Source organism: Fonsecaea pedrosoi, assembly GCF_000835455.1.
Source record: "Fonsecaea pedrosoi CBS 271.37 unplaced genomic scaffold supercont1.2, whole genome shotgun sequence".
Lineage (NCBI taxonomy): Eukaryota > Fungi > Ascomycota > Eurotiomycetes > Chaetothyriales > Herpotrichiellaceae > Fonsecaea > Fonsecaea pedrosoi.
Genome location: NW_013550614.1, coordinates 3785229 through 3808250, shown reverse-complemented (window position 1 = coordinate 3808250; position 23022 = coordinate 3785229). Strand labels below are relative to the sequence as shown.

Sequence of the window (23022 nt, the reverse complement as noted above, 5' to 3'; positions counted from 1 at the left end):
AGCTGGGTGGTTGGTGTGCGCCGATCGACTGGGAGAGCACAGACCCGCCCATGCGAACAACGAAATGGAGGCATTCCTAGCCCATCTTTGACCCAGCCGCCACTCCTGAGCCTATCGAGGGATTTTACGCTCTGTTATTGTTGGTCGCTGGGAACACAATACAGGTGAAAGCACACGTGCTGAGCACGCAGGTCCAGACTCCGATATGCAGAAGCCAGGAAGTGCGTCTATTCTGACGATAACGTTCGGTGACGAGGGTGTTTGAATGGAGCACCTCGCGTGCTCATCCCTCAAAAGGGAACGCCTAGCTGGAGCTTGACAGGGGGGCCAACTTTTGGCCCTCGATCGTGGGCTCTGGCTGGGTGGGTTGTTATCAGTGAGCTAAGAACCCTACGATCGTCTGCAACCCTGCTTGCAACTATCTTTTGAACTGTGGGTTATAAAGATAATGATGTCTGCCAGTTGCTGGAGCTCTCGACACGACTGACCGACTTCACGGGCGACTTTTTCTGTGCCGCGCTCTTGCAAACACAGGCCGAGTTCTTGTTCTAAGTCCCACCCCCGCATTCTCCAGGAATACAAGCTCGAAGACTATCGCTGGTTGACCGCGATCCGCCCGAGCGCCCAGCATGACGGACGCCGAGAACGCGGGCACTGCCGCCCGGACCATGTCCAAGGATGAAGGCCGTCTGCGCGAACTCGGATACAAGCAGGAACTAAAGCGTGACTGGTCGATGATTCACAACTTTGGCGTCTCGTTCTCTATTATCTCTGTCATTACTGGTATAACGACGCTGTTCAGCTATGGGTTGAATACTGGCGGGCCGGGTGTCATGTCCTGTGGCTGGCTGGTTGTTTCGTTCTTCACCATGTTCGTCGGACTAGGCATGGCTGAAATTGTTTCTGCGATACCAAGTGCTGGAGGGCCATACTTCTGGGCCGCGATTCTGGCACCCAAGGCCTGGGCTCCGTTCGCGAGTTGGGTCACAGGATGGTTCAATCTGCTGGGCCAAGTCGCCGTCACCACGGGCATCACTTTTGGCTGTGCAGGACTGATTTCCACCTTGGCAAGTATCAACGGTTACGAGCCAACGGCAGGCAGAACTCTGGGCATTTATGCGGCGCTTTTGACCTCGCATGGCATAGTCAATTCGTTTGGCGTACACATTCTGCGGTACTTGAACAACAGCTCCATAGTTCTGCATTCTCTGGGAGTCTTCAGTTTCGCCGTGGCGGTTGTGGCTAAGGCTCCTCATCATCAGTCTGCCAAATTTGTGTTTGCCACGTTCTACGATGGCACTGGTGATCCAGGCTGGTCCGTCCGGGCATCTTCAGCCTACGTTGCCTGCATTGGTATCCTGATGTCACAATATACCATTACCGGGTTTGATGCTAGGTAGGCCATCTCTGACGAAGCGACACGGTCCAATACTAACCTGTGATAGTGCGCATCTGTCTGAGGAGACGCAAAATGCGTCCTGGTCGGCGCCCATCGGTGTTCTCATGTCGATTGGCTGCTCTGCTGTGTTCGGATGGTTTCTGATCCTGTGCCTTTTATTCAGCATCCAGGATTTCCAAGCCACCATCGGCTCGGACTACGGTCAACCGGTTCTACAGATCCTGGTCGATGTCTTTGGCAAGACAAGCGCCATCGTGCTCTTTGTCCTGATTATCGTGTGCGTTTGGCACTGTGGTCTGTTCAGCCTGACCTCCAACTCGCGAATGATGTTCAGCTTTGCTCGTGATGGCGGCATCCCTCACTTCTTTCATAAAGTGGATGCACGATTCCGCAGTCCCATCCGTGCTATCTGGCTGGCTGCGACACTGGCATTTCTTCTGGCCATTCCCAGTCTTGGATCATCAGTCGCATTCGCGGCGGCGACCTCGATCGCCACCATTGGCCTCTATCTATCGTATGGGCTTCCTATCTTGATCGGTGTGATCAATCCTCAGGGGTTCATTCACGGGCCTTTTAATCTCAAATGGGCATCACGACCAGTGGCCCTGGTTGCCTGTTTGTGGATTGGCTTCATCACCATCGTTTTCTGCCTGCCAGAGCTCAATCCTGTTAACTCACAGACGCTCAATTACACTCCAGTCGCGGTGGGGATCATCGCGGTATGGTGTTTGGGCAGCTGGTTCTTGTGGGCTAGAAAGTGGTTCAAGGGACCCATTCGACAAGTGGAGGCTGAGGTTGCTGGGGTCAATGTTGATGATCCTGATGCGATGGACCGAGCTGAGCGAGAAGGGAGGATTCCTCAACTCGACGACTCTCAAGGTGGCAACGAGAAGAGCCTGCTGGCCACTATGAAGCAAAATTACAATTGAGCACGAAGATTGGGGGATCATAATCCGAGTGGTAAGGTGTGGTATGGTTGATATGTCTTGAAGCTGGATATTATGCAACGGAGCTTTTGGTTGAATCGTAATGCGACATGAACAAAGAAATACCCAGTCGGTCCCTTTAACTTCCCCTCTAGGCTCTCCTTCTATTTTGGTCATCGTGGACCTGGCACCGACATTTTGGGTTCCACTGCCATGAATCCAAACTTTGACCTGGCAATCCACAGCGGGGTTAACGAGGAGGACAAGAGGTGGGGGGGGAACCTGAAGCTGTCCAGGACGATAATCTGTAAAATGTAGCACGTTTGCTTCGTATACTGCTGCCTGATGGCTTGAACTGATGCTGCTGCTGATGCTGCTAATGCCATTATTCTTGAATATCGACTAAGGTGTAAGATGGCTTTCGTAAGATGGTGAGGAACCGAAAACGACGTATTCGTAAACACGGTCGAACTCGTTCAATGAGCATTTTTCTTGGTCAATCGTAGGCGGTTTCCAGCCCAAGACCATGGCCCAAGACTATAACCAAGACCCGAGAGGAGAGACCTACAAAACCTAAGGCTCGGGGTACAATTGAATACGAAGAGAAATGATGAAGTAAGTAAGTGAATGAGGATAAGAGTTTCTGGGTCTGGGCGAGGCATCCCAAGGCATTCCAATCTCTCAAGGCATCAGCGATGGGATGGCCCCGGCTGGGTACAGATGGGTTCCATGTTGGTGTTTGCGTTGGAGACAACTCCCATCTAGCCGAAGAAACCACAACCATGGGGTCAAGAGGATTGGCGTTTGCTTATGTACTTGATGTATTATACCGAGTTATGTCCTAGGTACCTTAGCCGCTCTCTTAGGGGGGGAAGGGTCCCATTTCCGCTCTCGACAGCCCATGAGGAGAGGAGAGTTGAGCATGTAATATGTAAGAGAACATTATGATGGGATGCATGTACCTCTTACCGAATCGTAAATATATAACCTATCCTGTCTGGCTGCTGACTGCGGGCCGCTACCAACTTTCTTAGAGGGGTTTTTCTATCTATCTGGCAGAGAGGGTTGGATTTTATACACCTTTTCAATCTACTCTAACAGAACCATTCCGAGACTCGGAGGGATCTGGCTTTCTGCGTGCTCGTGTTCTGGTCGATAAACCAAGGACCTACCCACGCATTGAACACATCACATAACATCGCATAAAACAGCGAGTTGGGCACGAAGTCAGTTAGTTACCTAGGTACATAGGCAGGTAGTTGGTATTATGGGCTCCACCACCGCACAATCCTCCAAGCGGACCGTCACCGACGACGACATCTCGAGTCTCAAGTCGCTGTTGGCGTCGACCAAGGCCGCCGTCCTCACCCCCCAGGACGCATCCTACGCGGCGTCGATAAAGCGCTGGTCCAACGCGGCCGAGAAGCCCGCGGGCGTGGTCGTCGTCCCCACCACGGCCGATGAGGTCGCCGTCGCGGTCAAGTTCGCCGCCGACAAGGGGATCGACCTGGCCGTCAAGGGCGGCGGCCATTCGACAGCCGGCGTCAGCAGCACCCACGGCGGGTTGCTGATTGATCTGAACACCGGCATGAAGCGCGTCGACGTCGATCTCGACAAAAAGGTCTTCCTCATCCAGGGCGGCGCTGCGTGGGGGGACGTCGACCAGGCTGGCGTGAAGCACGGCCTGGCCACCGTGGGGGGCACGGTCGCGGACACGGGCGTCGGCGGGCTGACCCTCGGTGGTGGCTACGGGTGGCTCTCGGGCCAGCGGGGCCTGGCCATCGATAACCTGGTCGAATGCACCGTCGTGCTCGCGACGGGGGAGATCAAAAAGGCCAGCGCCCAGGAGAACCCGGACCTGTTCTGGGCGCTGCAGGGCGCGGGACAGAACTTTGGCGTCGTCACCGAGTTCGTCCTCAAGGCGTACGATCAGGGCGACGTCTTCGCCGGCATGCTCATGTACCCGCCCACGCCGGAGAACATCGAGAAAGTGGTCAAGGCTACCAACGACCTGTACACGCCCGACGAGCACGGCAAGACCAAGGTCGCCGGCCGGGGCGCCGGCGGGATCGCGTTCGCTCGACCACCTCCCGCGCAGGGCCAGGTCATGCTGATGGCCGTGGTCATCTACTTTGGCAGCGAGGCCGAGGCCAAGGCGCAGTACAAGGCGCTGTACGACATCGGGCCGGTGGTCGACACGACGGCCACGGTGGCGTACCCGGTCATCAACACGGTGCTGGCGCCGCCGATCGGGCTGCGCGCCAGCATGAAGGGCACGGCGTTCACGATGCCGCTGCGCGCGGGGTTTGTTGAGGAGGTCCGCCGCGAGTACACGGCCTTCACCGACGGCAACGACGACACGGGCATCAGCCTCGTGCTCTTCGAGGTCTACGACCCCAGCCAGGTCGTCGCGCACGACGCCGGCAGCTTCGCAAACCGCGGCTGGCACCTCAACGGCATGGTCTGCCCGATCTGGACCAAGCCCGAGCACGACGCCTCCTGTCGCCAGTGGGCCAGGGACTTGACCGCGCTGTTCAAGCGCGAGCTGGAGGACCAGGCCAAGCAGGCTGGCAAAGGGGTGGACGGGGGCGTGGGACTCAAGGGGAACAAGGGCGCCACGATGCTCTATGGGAATTATGACCGTGAGTTTTTGCCTTTTCCTTTTTACCCTGTCTTTTGGTTTTTTGACACTATTCATTCCATAATCTCCATTCCCCCAGCTGGATACCTATATTTAACTGCCTGACTAACTAATCCTCGCTTGGTGTGTTAGAATACGACGAAAAATCCCGCGACATCTTCGGCGACAACTACCCGCGCCTGCAGCGGCTCAAGGCCCAGTACGACCCGGGGAACGTGTTTAACAAGCTCTTTGCGGTCACGCCGCAGGCTTAATCGAGATATAACATAAACTGGGAGAGGGATAGACAGAGGGGGGAAGGGGGCGAATAGGATGGAGGGGGGAGGGAGAGCAGAAGGGAGAGAAGGGAGGACGATATATAGATATATATATTCTATGACTACGAGGCTCTACTTCTTAAAAAGATCTATCTATCTTGGTAAAGTATACTAACACACCCTTCCAGTAATAGTCATGTCGTCCCATGTACAGGACGTTGGGCTGGTCAGTCTTGACTCTTTGTTGTGGAACTCGACTCATTCTATCTCTGACGAGGAAGGCGACTCGCTGATCTGCTTCGAACTTATCTGTTAAATGTATCTCCAGTTAATGGATTCATTCTATCAAAGATGACTCATTATCCACGGCAGATATCCATGTTTTTTTTTTGGGTAGGGACATCATCTCGTAATCCTCAATGTCATTCCTGATAACAGTCTCAATCTCAATGCAATTCAATGCTTAATCACAATCTTGCCGCCCGCGTCATGACTGTCCAGCAACGCATGCGCCTTCTGTATATCCCTGTATTCAAACACATGTGTCGGCCGTGCGTCCCACTCCCCCCTCTCGATTTTGTCCGCAATCTCTTGCAGGGGAATCTTCTCCATGGGAAAGTCATCCGTGCCTAGCACTTTGCTGTGGAACAGGCTAAAGTGCACGCCCGGCTCCATCTCGATCATTGGGTTAAAATCCTTGACGGGCGCGAGCCCACCCAGCCATCCGGCCTGGAGCATCCGGCCCCCAGCGCGGGTGAGGCGGAGGGTGTCGAGCAGGGCGATGTTGCCGATCAGGTTGAGCGTCTTGTCGAATTTGTGGTCTGGGAGGAAGCGCTGGCTGAGCGGGTTTTCCTCGAGGACCGCGTCTTCCACGCCCATCTTCGTCAACATGTCGAACCGCACCCGTCGTCTCGTGGTTGCTGTCACTTTGGCCCCCGCATTCACCGCGAGATGAACTGCCGCTTGACCGATGGTGCTTGTGGCGCCGCGGATCAGGACCCTCTCGCCCCTGCGCAGGTCGAGGATGGTGAAGAGGCACGAATACGCCGTGGAATACACCTCAGGCAACGCGGCCAGTTGCTCCCAAGAGAGGTTGGTCTTGACCTTGACCACGTTCGCGACGGGGACGTTGACGAACTCGCCATATCCACCTGGTCGATTCCGACCCATGCCACCCATCACTCCGACCACCGTGTCGCCTTTCTGAAACTTCCCCAAAGGATCGGCCTCTACAATGCCCACGCATTCGAGGCCGGAGATGGGGTTCCATTCGTCCCATTCGCCCTTGCGCATGTGCATTTCGGCGTGGTTTAGGCCGAATGCTTTCACGTGGACGAGCACTTGGCCCGGAGTAGGAGCGGGTTTGGGGACGGTTTTGTGTTGGAGGACTTCTGGACCGCCAAAGGCGGTGATGACGATGGCTTGCATGGTTTCGGTGTCAGACATGGCTGTGAGTAGAGTGTGCTCGACCAGCTAGACTATGCAAGGTTTGATATTATACTAGAGGTAGTGATTTGATGTTGAGACTCGGTTTATTTTTCCACTAGATAGGTGATCCGGTATTTGACTGCGTGGTCTTCCATCCTGCCAAAGGGGTGCTCACTCACGCATTTATACCTTTTGTTCGTGCTCACCAGGGCGTATCCGACCAACATCTCCATTAACATACTGCGCGGCACAGCACAAGCCCTGGAGTCATGAAATGTAAACATCGATGGATGTGCAAGGATGAGACGTTGCCCATTTCGTAACAAGCGCATCACAACGGCACCGAATGCAAATGCAGCGACCAGCGTCTAACCCAGTGATAGGTTCGTCGAGCTGGGTGAGGACCAGCCCAGGACGCGAGGGGAAACCCTGAGTTGCTGGATTAAGAAAATGCTCCATCAGCAAGTAAGGCTGTCGCTCGCCAGACAGGGGGATTGACGCCATTATGCATTACAGCGTGATTGGGGAGGATGCCCGGGGAGATGGTGTGTTGAGTTGATTGAAAAGCTGACAAAGGCTGCACTAGGGAGAAACTCTGAGCAGAGGATATGCTGCTGTTGTGGTGACGTAGCAGTTGCGCACTACGCTAACTTCATCTGGAAAGCCTCCCGCCTGTAGAAGCACGACACCGTCAAAAGCGGCATTCTGCGCGCACCGAGCTTTTACCAACAATATTGGTGCTGCCTGCGCCGCTTTTGCAGTGAATCACCATACTTATGGCTAATGCTCATCTCTTCTCCCTCGTCTACGGAGAGTACTGAATCGCCCCAATAGCTATCCGCCATCATGATCACTTCCCCACGGCCAAATCGAGCAGCTTTGGAAAGTCCGGCGTGCCCAGCCCCGTGGCAGCATCCCAGCCCTTGACCGCCTGCCACCCAGCGCCAGGAACCCCTGGCGCATCGTCACCGGAGTTCGTCACGTTTTCACATCCGCTGGACGACCCTTCTGTGATGTCCGTGACCGCCTTGTTGGTGTAGGCCTTGGTGTAGAGCCAGGGGTTCAAAAAGCCCAGCGGCTTCTGGCCCCGGGACAGGCGGGCCGAGTTGATGTTGGCGATGATGGCGGCCCAGGTAGGCGTGGCGGCACTCGTGCCCCCGCTCAATTGCTCCCGGCCGAGATGGAAGATGGGGAACGTCGTCCACGCCTGCGCAGCCACGTCCGGGATGGCCCTCCCAGTCCGATTGTACAGGCCCTGAAACTTGTTCTTGACGGCGGTGCTGTTCAGATACGTCTCGACGTGCTCGCGCTGGTAGTCCGGCCGGGCGAACACGTCGCTGAAGCCCCCACCAGACATTCGCTCAGCGATCTCTGGCTGCACCTGGCCCGTACCGCCCACACTCGTGACCCACGGGCAGCTGGCGGGGAACTGTGGCATAAACCTCGTCCGGTTGCGCCCGTCGTTGGTCATGCAGCCATCCCCTGGACCGCCGTCGCCGCTGGAGGTGATGACGCTCACACCGCGAGCGCCCAGCTTGGCGAACAACTGGCACACACTGAGCATGTAGGACACGGGGTGAGTCTGCTCGTCTTCCCCGTACGAGATGCTGATCACCTGCGGTAGTTTGTCGTTGGTTAGATTGACCATGTACTGCAGATACTCCAAGAACGGCTCCTGCTCGTTCAGCACGCCTGGTTTGTCTGGCAATTGCAGGTCGGGAATCCACGGGCCCCTGCCGCCGACCTTGTAAAAGTCCACCGGCGTCGGATACGAGAGCGTCAGACCGTACTGGACATCCATGTTGGCTTCTGAGGCCCAGTCCGCGTCGGTGGATTGGTTATTAACACCACCATTCACGGATGTGATGGAAAAGTTTGCACCTCGCGCGTACGGTGCCCATTTGTCCACGAACAGGGCCAGGTCGGATCGGAGCACGTTTTGGCTCGCAAATGCGGGAATCCCCAATCGCGAGCCGGAGCTGGCATTGGCACGGAAGTTGCCTATACCATACAGCGCACGGATACAGTCTGGTGAGGTGGTCGTGTTGCAATATGTCGCATTCAGTTTGGTTGGTGATCCGTAGACGGGGATCGAGCTCGCAGGAGGACCGGGTTGTTGGGCCGCCCGCGAACGGGCGAAATGGGTCGTCGGCTGGATCGTTTGGATGTAAGCATGAAGCCTATCAGGGACGGAGTATTCGAGGGTGCGAATCCGCCAGCTTTTGTCTCCTGCGTGGTAGAACAAGAAGAAGGTAGTGTCAAGTAGACTCTCTGCCTGCATGACGGTGGTGTTGACATTGATCCAATCTCCATTGTCTTGCACGTCTGTCGCCAAAATTCCTTGTTCCTCAAGCCAGTCAAGCACAGCGTTAGAAATTGCCGGCTCGGGACGTAAGAGTGCGTCGAGCTCGTGGGCCTCGTAATGTTGGCCGTACAGCTCGTTGTCGGGATCGGATATCCTCAGCAACTGATCTTGGAGGAAAGTGTGCTTGTCATCCTGGCGAATCGCGATGTGGAGTTTGAGACATGCGAGCGCTGGTGCTCGTGGCCCTTGGTACCAGCCTTCAGGAATGCCAGCGACTTGCTCAAACACCCTGAAGTGGCTGCTGCCTGGAGCGGCGCCTGCGAGGCTGTGCAGCAGCAGAGCACACAGCACAAATAGCCTTGTATAGCGCAACATTCCTGATGAGAAACCGCAGATTCTGAACGAAGTATTCGAGTTTCAAGAGACCTGTGATGCCATTTCTTACGTCGAGAAACGTGCTCATGCGCATCCTATATGTCTTTCCCCCCGCGGTTCCGTTGATCGTCGCAAGGCTGTGCAATTGGCCCCGAATAGCGGCATTGTTCTGGGGATATTATTCAGACCCGAAAGCCGATCTCCACAAATCTGGCCGCAGGGAAAATGCAAGGAGGCACTCAGAGGTCATTGTGTGAGATTATGGTGTAGCCCAGCCTGTCATACCCTGGCCTGGTGCCTGGTCTCGAGGGTGTGACGATCTCTCACGCGTGCCGAGTTGAGTCGAGGTTTGCTGTTCGCGAGGCCATGGTGCCGGGGAGGAGGTTGACAGTATTGCTTCTGCCTGGCAGTGAGTGGGTAGTGCTGATGGCCAGGATTGCCAGACACGCCAGATTGAGAGTATCATCCATGTTGGAGAATGGGTGAGTGGCAGGGTTTGTGTGTATATTGTAGCACTGAGAAAGGATTCTAACAAAGGTTCTACAGTCTAATCCCCGCGGGGCTCCACTGATGGACTGCCTGATGGAGAGATACCAGCGCGCGCATACAAAGTATATCTTCGGCGTTATGGCATTTGCTGAGAAAGACCTTAGGTCTAGGAGTTATGCTTAGCATTGTTCGGTATTCCCCCAGCTATGGGTGAATATACCTGGTCCGCGCACTTCAACACCACCACCTAAAACACCCGACCTGCTACACGGCACATTCTCGTCCCAACCCAGTAGATGTTACACTCAGTTCCGAGTTCTGCTATTCTGGCAATTTATCTAGTTTCTTCACACAGATGTACAAAACGGGGTTGATAGGAAAAGGGCCATCTTTCAGGTCATGTATCCCATCAAAAGTCAGCCAAAAGCCCTCATCAAAAAGGTCGCCGTCGCTCATGATGCATAAAACCTCCGCATACCAAATGTAGCCCGTCAGTCAGCCCAGCATAGCAAACGTCCACTCCTCATGCCGATTGCAGTCTCTGTAGCACCTTCTATGCACCCTCCATGCACCCCAAACTTAACCAGATCAGCGCTATCATCCAGCAAACGCGGTCAAAAGGACACTGTTTCTCCTCTGTTTTCACCGGTTTGTGTTGAAAAACCAACTGCTCCGCTTGTTGCCTTCTGATCCGCTCAGATTCGAGATAATGGGTAAGCTGGGCGCACCATTGGCTCCATCAAGATTCGATGCTGCTCCGCCGCCGCCGCGAAGAGGTTTGGCTATCCGTGCACCAGCGTTCATTAGGCTGTTGAACCCACCGGTCGCTCCAGGCCCAGCAGTTGCCATGTTTCTCGAGGATACCTTGGCTGCTTCCAGACGCTCCTTGACGGCAGCAAGTTGTGCTTCAAACCTGTGAACCCCTGTTAGTTCCGAGTCTTGTGAAAGTACAATGACGGCGCCATACCTGTGGTTCGCTGCTGTCAATTTGTCTTGACTGTCGGCCAGCAGACTCTCTAGACTCAGTATCCGTTCATTCCGGGCAATCAACTTGCGCTCCGCAATCGCGACCTCCTTCTTCAGGCTCGTATTCTGGTCGACAAGCTGTCTTTGTACCACCGTAAGTTGCTCCAGGTTGCGCTCTAAGAATGCCATCTTCTTCTGCTGTTGGCGGTTGTTGCTCGAGCGGAGCACGTTGTTGTATTGCTCCCGCGTCTCGTCGAGTGAAATCTCCAACTCCACCACCCGCTCGCACCGGTTCTGCAGATCCCGCATCAGGTTCTTCTTCATCGATTCAAAGTCGGCGATTTGTTGTTGCAACGTCTTGCTCGTGCCGCCGTTGGCCGCACCAGCTCCATTGGCCGCACCCCTTGACTGGAGATCTGTAATGGTCTTCTGTAACCGTTCGACTTCTTGGGACTTGTGGGTAAGTTGATCTCGTAAGTCATGGACCAGTTCGCTCTGCGTTTCCTGGCGGTCTGAGAACAATTGCTCGAGCCGTCCTTTGACATCCTCCACATCTTCCGGGCCAAGATTTCGAGTCAACAAATCTTCATAATCCTGTTGCACCGCCGCTAGTTTCTCTTCCAGTCCAAGTGTTCGGTCCTCGTGCTCGTCCTCGGCACGGTCGTTGAGGGATTTCTCTGCTTGTCGGACTAGCGTCTGTGATTCCAACAATTTCGAGCGCAGATCTTCCAGAAGATGGCTCGGTACAGCTTCGCCACTGAGGCTGGCGGCATGCAAGGCGTCCACTTGATCGAGCATCTCTCGCATACGATTCTCATTATCGGAGAACGCGCTATCACCGAGGTCAAAGCCCGCCATCATCTTGGCCATCTTCTCTTTCTTCTTGCGGTCCTTTTCGTCCAAAGCCGCTGTGGTCTCTTTGGCGCTCATCTTGAGGTCCAGCAACTGCTGTTTGACTGAAATCAGCTCCGCCTCCAATTCCGAGTTCGCGTCTTTCAAGCCCTCCATGGTGATTGCGTCTTCCTTGCTCTGGTACGACAGCTTCTGCAGCTCCAGTTGTGTCTTGTTCAGTTTATCTGCCATGCTCTCGTTCTCTTTGGCTGTCCGCATAGCACCTTCCTTGTATGATTTGAGCTCCTCTCGAGCCTCTTGAAGGCTTCGCTCTGCATTAGCGACCTGTGTTTCCTTCTCAGTAAGCTGATCTTGAAGTTCATTCTCTCGTCGTAGAAATTCCTCTCGCTCATCTTTCTCGAGTATAATACTGGGTGTACTTGATCTTTCGCCAGCCCGAGAATCGGGTCGACTGGGGGTGTCTGACCGGAGAAGTTCTGAAGGTGCCCTCGAGGGTGTGTCTGGTCTTGCTTTGGCTTCCGATTTTTGTCCTGAGCCACCCAACGGAGGCACCCACTTTTCTTTGGGGACAGTCTCGCCTTTTCGCCATTGCTGCAACTCGGAATCCAACGAGGCAATATACTTTTCAAACGTCATGGTCTGGTTCTGAGCGAGTTTGAGCTGGCGCTTGAGCTCCGCCGGACTCAACTCGGCGTTGATCTTGGCCTTGTTCTTGATCGTCTTTGCTCTCATACCAAATCGCAGGGTGCTGACAGTCTCGGCATCGTTGTAGCTGCTGGGGGAACAGTTTATAATCAGGGTTGTCCTTGAGTTACCACCCAAACTTTCTTGCAGGATCCTGGTCAATTTGGAGTCTCGATAGGGGACGTGTGTTGATTTGCCGTCAGTCAGAGCATTGATGACCATTCCCAGCGCGCTCAAACTCTTGTTGATTTTCTTCGCCTCTTCCAATGTTTGTCCACTCGCACCCGTCTTGCCGACCTTTTCTGAACCTGCCAAGTCCACAAGATATAGCATTCCACTCTTTTGCGACCCGGTGTTGACATCTTTTTGATTGATGGTGACCAAGAATATCGAGTGCGAGCGTGACGACTCCAGATTCATGTTGGTAGATGCGGTGACTCGTGATCTCTGCCCCAGATGCATAGCTGTATAGACTTCCTCCACCGTGTTGACATAGATTTCACGCAGTCCTTTCACGTACGGGCCCCTTGGTCCTTCGTTTATGGGAAGATTGTCCATGACAGGGTTCAGCAAGTCTCGTATACGTTCCATATAAATTTCCAGGTAGGAGATGCCCACGGTGTATTCGATTTGCGCCGAGCCGTGAACGAGGATGGAATCGAATATCTGCTCGGTAATGCGAGGAATTATACCCTTCTTGTCCGCATCGTCCATATCTCCCATCATTGTATAAGACTTTCCAGCACCTGTTTGACCGTAGGCGAAGACGGTGCCATTGTAACCATTCATCACATCTTCAACCGTTGACCTTATGGAGAAATCGAATATATCGGCTTGTTGCGAGGACATGTCAAAGACTCGGTCGAAGGTAAAGGGGGCATTGGTTTCGGAGGACTGCAAGTATGTGAGTTGGGCTGTTATGCGATGCGGTCAAGGTCAATGGGCAGCAGTCTACCTGAAGCTGGACCGTGTCTTCGCCCATAAACTGGACGACCGGTTGGCCGCCATTTGCGAGCTCGACTTTATTCTGAGGACGGAAACGGGCAACAACTGGTAGAGGCAGTTAGCAAGGGACTGGACAGAACACTGGCCCAAGGGGATCTCTATCGAACCTTTAATGTTGTTCCCGCCTCCGCTGCTCCCTGCGCCAGAACTAAAATTCGTGGTCAGTGCCGACATCATAAGGAGGGAAGGGTTGCCAGAGCATACGCCATGTTTTAGTCAGGACTCGACGTTGTCAATCTGGCCAGGCGGAAAGCATCAGTTCTGCGAAATGCTGGCCCGACTGCGCGGGTCAAGGTTGGTAAACAGGGCAAATTCAGGATCGCGGGAGTTTCAATGTTGGCGGACTAGACGCGATTGGAAAACCTGGGGTCAAAGGGGACAATGGTGAAGATTGAAATGGGAAGCGCAGTCAAAGTCCAACGTTGACTCCCGAGTGATCCTAGGATACTTTTTGGAGGTCTCCGTTTTGGGAGTCGTCGAGGTGTCAGGCATACACGCGCGGTGCAGATGCAAAGTGCCAGGCGTGCCTGCAGCGACACCCTGTTTTCTCCCTGTTTCTCGGCTTTGTCTCGTTGACGCGCGCCCCCTTAGAGTTACGATCCTTTACCCCCGATGCGGCGGCTAGTGCGCCTACTCTTCCCCCCCTGTCGGCCTCTGAACTGACGTGACTGGCTCCCGTGCTCCCCTGTCTGAGGTGCACGAGAATGCTTGTAGGTCATTTTCCCGAGTCAATCCTCCACCTTGCTTGTGAGTTGCCTTATTAAGTACCGAGCAATCGAGTTTAGTAATTGTTATATAGCAAGAATAATACAGAATCTGCTCGGATCAAGTCATCCCAGCGGACAAGGTGAGATACATATAAGAAGTCTCCAAGCAGGAGGAGAATAGACTTTGAGTTTCTATCTTCCTTCCAGATCCTGTTTCATTTGATTACAGACAGCCAGATCCTTATGGCCGCAGCAAAGACACAGTCGCTTTACTCCTCGCTCAAACTCACCCACAATGTCACCAAGACGTCTTCGGGCTCAGAGGTCCATAGTTATACCTCCGACCTGGGTCCCGACTCTCCTATACTGACTCTAATCCATGGTTATCCTCAATCTGCTTATGAGTGAGTGATCCTTCCAACCATGACTATTAGGCGAGGCTGACCTGTTTGTAACCTAGGTGGCGTCATGTCGGTTTTCCCCCACTTGTCCCAGCCTTGCGGACATGCATGCAATATGCAGTCTTCCTTTAGCAGGCAGGGTGTTACCCTCATAGTGCAACACCACCCTCGCTTTAACAGGCTAACCAATACCAATACAACAGGTCGTCCCTCTCCTTCAAGGCAAGTTCTCTTTGTTCGTTCCCGAACTTCCAGGCTATGGCACTTCGACGCCCATCCGGGATCCGGCATCGAATACAAAGCGCGCTGTAGGCACCGCCTTGCTGGAGGCCCTCGCAGACGTCTTCAAGACCAGAACGGCATCTTCTCCAAGACGCGTCGTTCTAGGCGGTCACGATCGCGGCGCACGCATCAGTCACCGTCTTTCAGTCGACTTTTCCCACCCAAACCAATCCTCACCCGCGCTGTACAAGGACTTGAATCTGACGATCCCCGGCACGATCCTGCTCGATATAATCCCGACCAAGGAACAGTGGACCGCCTTCTCTGACCCGGCCATATGCCAGGGGTACTTTCACTGGCCACTCCTGGCCAACGCCGACCTGGCGACAGAGATGATCTCTGCGTACGGCGGCGGCAGATGGGCAAGGGAAGCGCACACACGCATCTCGGGCCCTAACCCGAAAGCGCTGGACAGAATCTCGTCTCACGACGCCCTCGACGTGTACGCTGGCCTGTTCAGTGACAAGGATGTCATCTACTACTCCTCTCTCGACTACGCGGCGGGTGCGGCTCCTGAGGCGACGGAGCAAGACGAGGACCAGAAGGCAGGAAGGAAAGTCGGCGTGCCATTGCTCGTCATGTTTAGTAAAGCGAAGTTGGGGGCACGCATTGACGTCGAAAGCACATGGAAAGGCTGGATCGCAGATGGAGTCGATTATGAAGGGTACGGCGTGGGAGATGGCTATGGTCACTATTTGCCCGAGGAGGCCTTCGAGATCGTCGCAGAGAAGATGTCGGCATTTGTCAAAAAAGTGACATGATCACGGTGGTGGATCAACCGTGGATCGCACTGTCCGGGAGGACATCGCAGAGTAGGTAAGGCTGACAACTGTCTTGAGTCAAACAAGGGTAAAACGCGTCATGATCACATTCCAAAACAAGTTCCTCGTCGTTGTCTTGAGCGAGCAACGTGTCATTATCATATTACATTATCTGGTTCGCGGATATTCCAGGAAGGCCGGCCCAAGAGTCTACTACGTCTTATCCCACTCATGCTTCGTGATCTGCCATTTTCAGGGGGATCTCTCAACTGCGGTCCACCGCCTCTTCCCAGGGCTTCTCTCTCTCCTGATCGAAGATTCACCACCCCAGAGTCCCGCCTGACTCGCACTACGAACAGGGAAGAGGGAGGAGTCCGATTTCTCGGTATCGCCTCTCGCTTCACTGTTCGTTCCGCTGCCGTTCCAGAGCGGGAACTCCTCTTGTATACTTTCTGAACGTCCAACACTCAGCGAATTGGGTGTTGCGTAGGCATCACTCGACGACTCTGCAGTTTCATCGCGGGAATACCGACTTCCGCGTCGCCAGAGACCTGTAGGAGGTTCAGAGGAGTCCATCGTGTCTGCAGCATGGGATCGTTGACTGATGCTTCTAGCAGGCATCATCGATACAGAGCCGCGCGGCGCCATTGACTCCCCCAGACTGAATCCTTCTGGAGAATCGGCTCCCACCGCCCGACGACTGGCAAATGCTGGCGACTTTCCAAGTCGAGGCGAGTTCAACCCCAATGGGTTTGATGCGCCACGGAGATGTTCGGTAGAGGCTATGATTTTCATGTCGTAGTCCTCCGATATGGTCAGATCGAGAGAGCCCCTTCGACGAGTCGGCGATGAAGGTTCTGGGGGTGCCTGCTGGGTCTCTTTCCTCACCGCCATAGACAAGGAAGACAGGCCCACATCCCGCAATGCTGGTGCAGCTGTTAGCAATCTGATCAGAGCATTGCAGCCAGCTTGATGGGTGACCAGGATGATCACGAGATCTTCGTCGTCATCCTGATCATCACTATTCCCTGCTTCTGAGCCAGCTTGGTTCTCGTAGAATGCGATCATTTTCTGCAGACCATTGCGGAACCGCCGGTGCATTTTGCCCCAGTCCTCATCAAAAGGCCCACCATCACCCCAGTCAAGTGGCTCACTCTGGCTGTCCCACTGACCGTCAATTTCGACACACGAATCCCGCGCATGAGCCACAAATCCCGGCGGAATTTTGTCTGAGGGCCCAATTGCATAATTCGGTATGGGAGGGCCATAACCCATACTCGCCTGGAGAGCCCTGTTTAATATTCGAGCACCGTTTGCCAACTCGGTTCCAAATGAGATGTTGCGTGGCCGTTTTGGGAGTGAATGACCAACCGCTGCCATAGCCCGCAGGCCAGTCTTTTCATGGACCGGCACAGATATGGCATCAGGTTCTCCCTCTTCCGTGTCGATCGGTGGCATATTGAAGGCTGGGGAGCCTGAGAGATCGGCACCTTTAATCTCCTCTTGCGGGATTTGTAATGTCATTTTGGCTTGCGAAACGAGAACCGCAGAGGGTGGAGGAGCGGAGCCCTCGTCGAAGTAGCTGGCGGTTTGCCATTCCCCCAGGAATGCATCAATGCGCAGCTTGCAGGTATTGTACCCAAGACGGTTTGTGTGCCCTTTGTCTTTGCTAGCGGCGCGGTCGAAAAATGCTTGATCACCATCCCCCGAGTCCGGAGCCGCAGCCTGCACCACCTCATCCATGGGCGAGAGACTAGAGCGAGTAGAGATTTGACGAGACTTCATGCGTGGTCGAGAGTGGTTTTGAGGATGTTGCATGCCCGCGGCAATCGCAATAGAAGACTGGACACATCGCAGATATGGCGAACTATGGATAATGATCTTCCGTCTCTTGCGAGGTTGGGTTTCGTTTGCTCCGTCTTCTTTGCCATCACTTTGAGGTTTCGATTGCTTTTCGAGAATATGCAGTTCGTTGTTGATCCTCAAGCCGAGAGACTGGCACTGGATCCAACCGCCGTAGGATAGAGGAGGGTCATATGGTGCTGAGGCTGTGGCAGCCCAGTTCCTATCAGCCTGGTCTAGACGGGCTCCATGACTATTGAAACCGCGTTAGTAGGAGTACTTGAAAGCAGAAGAGCATGTATGGAAGGTAATCGTACCGGACAACAAAGATTACAGCTGGCTGTCTCCCCATGGTGGAAGCCGGACGGTTTCAACGCAAATGGGTATTGTTTTTATATTGCAACTTGAAATAAGGAAAAAATACGTCAACGTCGAAAAATTGCGGGGGTAGAGCTGGCAGTACAAAAGATCGGCTCCCGACAGCCTAGAAAACAGGACTGGAAAGTAAGAGGAAATGGTGTGTCACCGCAGCCGTAGGCGTGTCATCTTGAAGGATGGTGTGGATGTACCAAGTTGCTGGTACAATGCAGATGTGTAGTCTGCGACGATCAAAATTCAGTTCTTATGATGTTTTGTCCTGCGCCGCTGAGGCGATGGTGAAGGGTCATAGTGGGAACTATTTGGGGTGCGGTGTGAATCCTCGGTGAATCAGGTTTGTGAGAACAACTCCCCATTCATTCATCGGTCCGCTTTCTTCTTTTGCTATGACAGGCGCCCGATAGATTCAACTCGAGAGGCGGAATTTGTTCCAGGTACCGAGGACTTTGTATGCACTTGATAATCGAGAAGAATATCGTACAAGTCGACTCTGAGGTACTGGTGAGTACCGAGTAGAGTCAAGGATACGGGGTACAGTCTCACTATTGGAAGCCCAAGCACCAGACTTATCCCCAACCCATTCTACTTGGTACAGGTATACCCTGTATGTGCTTGTCTGTCTCACAAGGACTTCGTACATCGTTATCGCCGTGCTACCATTTGAAGATTGTCGCTGGCTCGTGACCATTGTCTCACGTGTCTTCATTATGTACCCGTTCACCTCGCGAACCAAACACCTAAGGCATGCTACCAGCCTCGGCAGGCCTCCGCGTATCTTCTCTCTGTGATCTTCCGTTTCAAGACGGGTGGCATCTTGCTATCAGCGGAACACTTCGTGTCGGACCGGCACCCCGCGTATCTCTTGATCAATCTCGTTTCGAAATTGAACACCAAGAAGCAGTCCACGAACACGAGCACAGTCAGGCTTATTCTCCGGGGCGCCTTAGCCGGGAGACACTAACTATGGCCACGAGCACGAGTACCTAGCTATATTTCATCTCGCCCCCAAACACGATCGTCTCCCGTATCGTATCAGACCGACTATTTCCTACAAACAAGGACCTTAGACATGTGCGGTGAGCTGCACTTGACTGAGGAGAAAACACTCAAGAGAAGGACAATGGAGGAACAAGTGCCAGCGGACTTTCCTGAATGACGAGTACGAGGTACCTATCCCCAGACAAGAAATCAATCTTGTCTACTTCGATACCCAGACGCGGCTAGCTTTGCCAGCCTCTGGGTCTTGCCAGCTCATGCACCTGGAGTCGTTTCAAGTTTGTGGAGCAGCAATTGCCCATGCAAGCACGGCCCTCGGTGTCACCTGAATGGATGAAGTCCATCTAGCCTGCCACCCGCAATGCTCTCGAGGACATACCCCTGGCAACTTTTAGCGACGAGGGATCTGCCGCGCCCGTGCCCACGGTCGACGCCTCAAGCGCAGCTTATTAAAAAGGCATCAGGCCAGCATTGTGGTCACAAAGGTGCACCAATCATGCCTTGTAAATGCGGTCCTTTCGACTTCTTGAAGATGGCTGCCTAAGATACGAAGTAGGGGGGAGGCGGCAGCATCTTCGTACGTACCGAGTACAGAACACAGAGCCCAGTTGCCAATTCGTCGGCATCGACCTGCCACCCTTCCCTTGGTTTTCCTGCCCGCTGTGTCTGTTTCGAAGTGCCAGTGGCTATCCACCGACTCTCCACATTGGTCGCTCTTTAGGCATCCGACCATGCCGATGGTGTCGTCTTGTTCCTGACGATCTCGAGCCAGGATGAGGGGTGGCTCGCCCAGGAGTTCGTGGCTGGATCCAATCACTTCACCAGCTTCCGTTGAGCCCCTGGCATGGCGCAGGCATCCTGCCTTGTTCCTGTTGGCTTTGGCTGGGGCCCCCTAGTGGCCCTTTCGCAAAGGTCAGTCGATCCCTATCGCTTCTCGCTCTTTCGTGTGTTTCAAAGTTCTTGATTCATCGTTTTGCTTTATTTGCGTTCATCGACGATACCTAAGACATGCCTGACATGTTCTTTCGTTGACCGGCTATCTGCATTGTCATCATCCGCACTACAACCCACTTTGTCGCAAAGGCGGGATTGTGTGCGTGGTAATCGAGATTTCTCGTCCCGCCCTCGCTCTCGCTTTCTTTCGCTTCTTCTCCGGGCCTGCATCATGTGGCTCATTCTCAAATTGACCTGTCTAGATTGGCAAAATCCACCTTCGACAATGACGCTATGTTCCTTTCATTTACATGAGGACCCTGGCCCCCATGGCTCATGGCATGGTCAAAGCATTAGGGCTGGCAGTCGTGAGCTAGACTCCCCATCAGTGGTAAGGATGTCAATCCATTCAAGGCCGTTAGAAGCTCCCTCGTACTTCCACCATCCTGTCAGAAGCGGGAAGCCTGGTTAAGAGGCCAAAGGCAAACTTCTGGATCCCATTATCCACCTGCTTCTCGCTCCCATTGAGCGATCTCCCATGCGAGTCGGGTTGTCATTATCGTCATTGGTCCAGGCATCTTCCCTGCAGCACTGCATACACTTTTTTGCTGCCTCTCTTCATTCATCACCCGGAACCTTACTATCTCCTTCAATCCTGCGCTCCATACCTCTCGTTACTTTCACCTGCTGGTTCTTGTTCTTGTTCTTGTTCTCGTTCTTGCCCCCCGCTGCAGCCGGAATTCTTTTCTCCAACCCCCGATATTCGAATTCTTGTCCCTCTTTGACTACCCAGTTCTCCCCTGTTGAAGGAGAGGTTTCAATTCTATAACTCTCCAGTCACATTCCAAGTTCTCTTCACCTCTGACAGGCGTATCCTTGATCATCACGGCGACAATCCGCAAATAGTCTCGAAGACTGTTTTACACCGATACCGGCAGTTTTTTTTCTTCGCTTGTCTACGTCCAAGCGTCTCGAAGATCCAGGCTGTGCCTCATCAAGTCTCTTACCAGCTACACCTCAAACATCTCGACGTCCTTTTAAGCTGTTCATCCTACCAGGTGTCGATGAATTAGTCACCAAGTACTCGGTACATCACCCTATTCCTAACACTGTCGCTGGGAACGCGCTCTCTGCAGTGAGCGGTTTACCACACCCTCGAGGTGACCCGATGTTCCCTGTCCTTGTTGCGGCACACCATCCTTCTTCATGAAGACTCTTCTCGATGACACTGGTTTACCTGTCTGGGTCTACATCGTCATAATCGTTCTCGGTTCGACACTTTTGTTGGTCATCATTGGCGTTGCGTTCCGATGGTGGCTTTTGCGTCGACGGGCGAAGCAACGGAGGGAGGTGGACAACCTCACCGGGCCTCTTCGCCGCGTCACCTTGAGACGGGGACGCCTTGTCCCTACATCTCAGCATCTGTCCTTGACAGGCTCCAAGTTCGGTATGAGACATTTTGGGATGCTGGCAGATAATGAGTCTGCCATGACGGGTAGAAAAAGTCCCTTCGAGTGGTGGAACACTATCATGGACAGATCACAGTCCCGGCAAGACCACATGTCTCAGGTGGAGACTGCTTCGATAATCACTCGACCTACATCTAGAGCCACCATTACCGGCAGAAGGGAACTCCTCAATGCTACTCCCGTTCAGACACCCGAAAGGTGCAAAGACAAAGAGGGACCTACCACAAGAACGTGGGAGGTAACAATTCCTTCTCCATCGCCGTCGCCATCACCGTTGGGACCAAACAGGCACACAAACTTTTCCCGCTCGTTCAGCAACCGTGCTCCAATCTCCCCTGTCACGCAAAGATCTCAAGCGACTCTCTCAAGAATATCGGAACGCTCGCCCCATCAGTCTATGATTTGTACAGCGAACGGGCCGATGATATCCGCACACTCGTCTTTCCATTCGGCTTTGAATACTCTCGATAATGAATCCCCCGAGGGACAGAAACCACAGCCTAGTCCTGCCATTTCACAAGACGCAACGTCCCTTACTGTCCCAGTTCCACGCCCTCAGCCTGCGAGGACATCTCTTGCTTCACAACACGACCGTCCCCTTTCCTCTCACCCAGTGGCGCCGCCTCAGACACAGCACAGGCAGAGCAGCTCGCCAACCACGGCATCTCGTCCTTTTGAACCGAAGCAGTCACAGTATTCGATGCCGCCTTCGTCTTACCGCGCGAGCCGTAACAGCATCCACTCTCCACGCTCCAGTTCCTTCTACCGACAGGGTAACCAATCCCAATTTAACGTCTCCCGTCCTGGCCCAGATAGCAACACAAACTCCCCAGCAGCATCGAGTACGCACCTATCTCGGGGTTCTGTCTCTAGCATCGGCCCTAGTGGAATCGTCTACGACACCCAGGTTCCCCGGTCGCACTACCCAACGGAATATTGGTCGACCAGAACGGACTTGCATGACATTCCTTCCCATGGGGGCACTGGTTCTACACCGCGTTCGAGCACAGATCAGACCTTGCGAAAACCAAGCCCTTCAGATCATCGCAGAGGGCAAGAGACGGAAAACGTGATGGGGATCATAACTGTACCGGGGAAGAATAATACGAAAGTCCTTCGAAAGAAATCCTTGAAGAGAATGCAGGTTGTCAGCTCGGTTGCAACATGAACTGGTGGTGGGCATTACGACAAGGATTCAACGGTTTATGGGCGGTAATATGCGAGCAACTCCTTTTCTGACTTTTTTTTTTTTTTTCGAGATTCCAGAGCGGCGATGATTTTTTGACGAAACAATATGACACCCAACCCCTTGAGGATATATGGCGGTCTTTTCTCAAGGGTTTATTTCTCCACCACTCAACATCACACCACATACCAACCGAGATGACTTGTTTTTGATCTTGACTTATACCCGGCTCACGAAGTTGTTGTTTTTTGGTTTCAGATCCCCCGGGTCTGGAATTCGGGGAATATCTGAGACAGTCAGTTCCGTTTGTTTTATTTTGGGCTTTGCTTGCCCCCGTCGAGGTTCAGCTCTCTATCAACTCTCCCACAGCCCTGCCCTCCCCTGGTATTTTCAGCTACATGGGTGGAGGGGAGGGGGGAGAAAGCAGCCACAACAAAAATCCTCCGCCGCTCAGCAGCAGGCGCTTATCTGCTTCTTTATGTTACACCACGGCCAGAGTTTCGGTTGGTCGGTCGGTCGAGTTCGTCAGTGGCAGCAGGAGAATCTTCGATCCCACGCACGCCTGTATACACAGGGGCAGCGTGGTGATGAGGACCATGGAATTTCAAGAGAGCGAGGCGAACACACCAACCAACCAAGCCAAACCATCCACCACTCCATGTAAAAGGTTACATACACATATACATAGCAAAAAGAAAATTGCTAAACATTTTTGCGCTGAACTAAACAATCCATCTACC

The 23022-nt window shown here is 53.6% G+C and overlaps 7 protein-coding genes across 7 annotated transcripts; 3 read left to right on the top strand and 4 right to left on the bottom strand.

The window, feature by feature from the left end:
• Positions 1 to 629: 629 nt before the first annotated feature.
• Z517_03344 (uncharacterized protein) lies at positions 630 to 2328 on the top strand (the record flags this gene model as incomplete). The annotated part of the gene is made up of 2 exons (XM_013432452.1): positions 630 to 1396; positions 1446 to 2328. 2 exons carry the CDS (start codon positions 630 to 632, stop codon positions 2326 to 2328), a joined length of 1650 nt encoding a protein of 549 aa, XP_013287906.1.
• Positions 2329 to 3592: 1264 nt separating this feature from the next.
• Positions 3593 to 5220, top strand: Z517_03343 (uncharacterized protein; the record flags this gene model as incomplete). Its single annotated transcript, XM_013432451.1, has 2 exons — positions 3593 to 4967; positions 5099 to 5220. The coding sequence occupies 2 exons, from the start codon at positions 3593 to 3595 to the stop codon at positions 5218 to 5220; spliced, it is 1497 nt and encodes a 498-aa protein (XP_013287905.1).
• Positions 5221 to 5679: 459 nt separating this feature from the next.
• Positions 5680 to 6669, bottom strand: Z517_03342 (uncharacterized protein; the record flags this gene model as incomplete). Its single annotated transcript, XM_013432450.1, has 1 exon — positions 5680 to 6669. The coding sequence occupies one exon, from the start codon at positions 6667 to 6669 to the stop codon at positions 5680 to 5682; it is 990 nt and encodes a 329-aa protein (XP_013287904.1).
• An 832-nt stretch (positions 6670 to 7501) lies between these two features.
• Z517_03341 (uncharacterized protein) lies at positions 7502 to 9331 on the bottom strand (the record flags this gene model as incomplete). Its single annotated transcript, XM_013432449.1, has 1 exon — positions 7502 to 9331. One exon carries the CDS (start codon positions 9329 to 9331, stop codon positions 7502 to 7504), a length of 1830 nt encoding a protein of 609 aa, XP_013287903.1.
• Positions 9332 to 10462: 1131 nt separating this feature from the next.
• Z517_03340 (uncharacterized protein) lies at positions 10463 to 13501 on the bottom strand (the record flags this gene model as incomplete). Its single annotated transcript, XM_013432448.1, has 4 exons — positions 10463 to 10733; positions 10788 to 13216; positions 13278 to 13372; positions 13435 to 13501. 4 exons carry the CDS (start codon positions 13499 to 13501, stop codon positions 10463 to 10465), a joined length of 2862 nt encoding a protein of 953 aa, XP_013287902.1.
• Positions 13502 to 14277: 776 nt separating this feature from the next.
• Z517_03339 (uncharacterized protein) lies at positions 14278 to 15478 on the top strand (the record flags this gene model as incomplete). Its single annotated transcript, XM_013432447.1, has 3 exons — positions 14278 to 14438; positions 14495 to 14504; positions 14639 to 15478. 3 exons carry the CDS (start codon positions 14278 to 14280, stop codon positions 15476 to 15478), a joined length of 1011 nt encoding a protein of 336 aa, XP_013287901.1.
• A 252-nt stretch (positions 15479 to 15730) lies between these two features.
• Positions 15731 to 17672, bottom strand: Z517_03338 (uncharacterized protein; the record flags this gene model as incomplete). The annotated part of the gene is made up of 2 exons (XM_013432446.1): positions 15731 to 17573; positions 17638 to 17672. 2 exons carry the CDS (start codon positions 17670 to 17672, stop codon positions 15731 to 15733), a joined length of 1878 nt encoding a protein of 625 aa, XP_013287900.1.
• Positions 17673 to 23022: the final 5350 nt, after the last annotated feature.